We start from the raw sequence: 3,266 nt of genomic DNA, 5'->3' as shown, positions 1-3,266 counted from the left end.
GAACATTATGTGGACCATATAGAACAATTTGGTGTTGGAGGATAACTTTCACTTTGGATGTCTGGGTTTGGGTCTAACTATACCATACTAATACCTAAAAAATCGCTTAACGAAAAATAGCTCAGCAGCTAAGCGTGTCGCTTTGTTTCCAATTCGGTTTGATTTCTTAGCGACTTTAGTTCCATTTTATTTCCAAACTGAACAGCACGATGTCTTGTTCCCAAGATATTTAATTTCCGAAGTGCAAAGCAGATCCATTTTAATTTTATTTATATTTAGTCCAGGGTAATAGGGTTTTTTCCATGCCGTGGTGTCGCCATACGGGGGGTGAGGGGGGGATTCTCCCCCCCCCCCAATAAAGATTCAGTTGGAAAATTTATTAAGAAAATTATAAATCCCGACTCCGACTGGAAAAGAAATAAAATTTAAAAAAATAAAGTTAAAAAATAAAGTTTGGGTTGAATTTCTTTCATTTCTTTGAATTCGTTTTCTATGTGGCAATGCCGCGCCGCCTTAAATGCCTAAGTGAGTTGGAAATAGATAGTTCTAAACTTGCTTTTCAATCATATGATTTTGCTAGTAACATGTCCGGTCGTTTTAATGGCGTACAAAAAAAAATTACAGATATCGTCGAGCACAATGTACCTTACATTCCCTGTCAAGATCACAGGACTAATACAGTGCTTGAACATGCTTGTAACGTAAGTGCATTGATTAGAAACTTTTTTGACACTCTTGAAGAACTTTACGTATTTTTTACATCAAGCACAAAAAGATTTAAACACCTGCAAGAAAAAATACAAGAAATAGATAAATCAGTTCAACTTAAAACCCTTTCAAGAACCAGATGGACTGCAAAGGCAGACTCAGTCAGAGCTCTTAACCAAACAGTAGATCAAATTATTGAAGTTCTATCAGACATTTCCAAAAATAGAGAATTTGATGGTTCTACAAGAACTAAAGCATTGGGACTTTACAAAAAGATTTTAAATTTTGACTTCATAGCTAGCTTCTTTTTTCTAAAAAATATTTTACCAAAAATTAAAATTTTAACTGAAACGATAGAAACACCTAATTTAAATATAATAGACTGCATTAATTTGATAAAAACTACTGCCCTTAATTTAAGAAATACCGATTATGACCATAACAGTTTAAATCGTCTAATTGAAAGTGCCATAAAATATGCCGAAAAATTAAATATTGATCCTTATTCTGATTTTTCGAAATATCATAGACGAAGGATTATGCCAAAAAAAATTGATGAAAATCGTGACACTGAAGTCGATATGGATTTAAAAACTTTTTATAGGCGAGATTTCCAGGAAATTTTGGATACCTTATCAAGTGGTTTAAATGATAATTTTGAGCATATCAAAAAATCAATTGAGCCACTGTATTCAGTTTTAACATTTCCACTTGATAAAAGAAATATTACCTTAAAGATTTTAGGTGACATTGTTGCCATGTTTCCTCCAGGTTCTAAAAAGCCTGATGTCCATTCTTTACAAGGTGAATTAGAAGTTTTATTTGATATGAACTCTAAAGTAAGTTCTTTTCCTGAACTATTATCTAATGTAACCAAGTTAAAAGATAATTTAAATCAAGCATTTTGCTTTTGTATGTTTGTATTGACTGTACCCTATGGTGTTTCAACCAACGAAAGGAGCTTTAGTCAATTAAAAATTATTAAAAATGTGTTAAGAACAACAATGTCTGATGAACGGCTTGATAATTTAATGCTATTAAAGTGTGAATCTGACATGGCGTTAAAATTAGATTTAGGTTACACAATTGATAAGTGGGCAACTCTAAAGAAAAGGCGAATAATTTTAAAATAACATTTTAGGGCTTAAATAAAATGGAAGAATACGTAATATCGTCCTTTTTTGTAAATAGTCTTTCAGGTAACAGGATTAGGACAAAAAATCTCCAGAGTTTTTCTTTTTTATTTTTTTTTAAACTGCCGACGTTTCGACTTTATTTAAAATTTGTAGTCTCTTTCTTTGTCCTAATCCTGTTAATCTAAACAACTACTTATGTAAATATAATACGTATGAAATAAGGCAATGTTATAAAAACGCTGTGTATTTATTTTATGTTTTGATTATAGTAAAGTTATTACTTACATAAAATATGTTTATTATTATAATAACTAATTATTCTGAATTTTGGAAAAAGGTGTACCTATGTAAATAAAATAAAGTATGAGAGTTGGGAATATTTTTCATTCTCCCCCCCCCCCCCCAAAAAAAAGCTCTCGCGACACCACTGCTTCCATGACACTTGAACAGCCAGGGTACTGAAGCGTTTTTTCGACAGGTAATACCTATAAGAGCAAATTGTTACTATTTCTTGCGTAGGATCTGGCGGCCATTTTTATTTATAAACAATTAAGTGTCAAAAAATGGCATTTTTCACTTTTTTTTCAAATCAATGGAAAATAGGGAAACTTATAGTTTTTTTAGTACAAATATCTTCGAGATTGTGGAAAAAGCTTTAAAATTACGTATTACAAAGTTTGATATACTCATTTATTGTTAATATAATTGCGAAAAAAGGTCGGAATTGCAAAAAAATTATTTTCGCAATAACTGTTGTAAAAATTAGTGTACAGCTTTGAAATTTTTGTCAAATAAGGGTTCTTTGGTGCTTAATATGTGATAAAAATTTCAAAGCGATTCATTCAGTTGTTTAAATTTTATTCAAATTGTTTATCCTAAAGAGCATTTTTTTTGCAATAACGTAAGTCCATTCCACAGGTGTCAAATGAAAGAGCATGAGCTATATTTTAAACTTGGTTTAAAAAAGTGAATAAAAAACGCATTTATTAGTAATAAATAATTATGCAAAAGTATCGTAAATCTTTCCTCATTATTTTGTTATATAAGAAATTATACATATTTATTACAATTTTTTACCAATTACGATATAGATAACATTACTTGGTAGTTGTGCATTTAAAACAGGGTAAAAAAGTTAATTTTTTTAGAAACAGTTATTCAAAAAGTTTATAAAGAAAAATTGACGATACTTTTGCATAATTATTTATTACTAATAAATGCATTTTTTATTAACTTTTTAAGTTTCACTGTTTTCCGTTGATTTGAAAAAAAAGGGGGAAATGCCATTTTTTTGACAGTTATTTGTTTATAAATAAAAATAGCCGCCAGATCCTACGCAGGAAATAGTTATAATTTGTTCCTATAGGTATTACCTGTCGAAAAGACGCTTCAGTACCCTGGCTGCTGAAGTGTCACGAACAG

The 3,266-nt window shown here is 30.3% G+C and overlaps 1 protein-coding gene across 1 annotated transcript; it reads left to right on the top strand.

Moving 5' to 3' along the window:
* The first annotated feature begins 500 nt into the window (after positions 1-500).
* Positions 501-1,841, top strand: LOC126888702 (uncharacterized). The gene has a single exon (XM_050657079.1). The coding sequence runs from the start codon at positions 501-503 to the stop codon at positions 1,839-1,841; it is 1,341 nt and encodes a 446-aa protein (XP_050513036.1).
* The last annotated feature ends 1,425 nt before the right edge of the window (positions 1,842-3,266 follow it).

Source organism: Diabrotica virgifera, chromosome 7 (assembly GCF_917563875.1).
Source record: "Diabrotica virgifera virgifera chromosome 7, PGI_DIABVI_V3a".
In the NCBI taxonomy this organism is placed as follows: domain Eukaryota; kingdom Metazoa; phylum Arthropoda; class Insecta; order Coleoptera; family Chrysomelidae; genus Diabrotica; species Diabrotica virgifera.
Note: the sequence above shows the minus strand (reverse complement) of the source record. Positions and strands in the feature narration are given on the sequence as shown.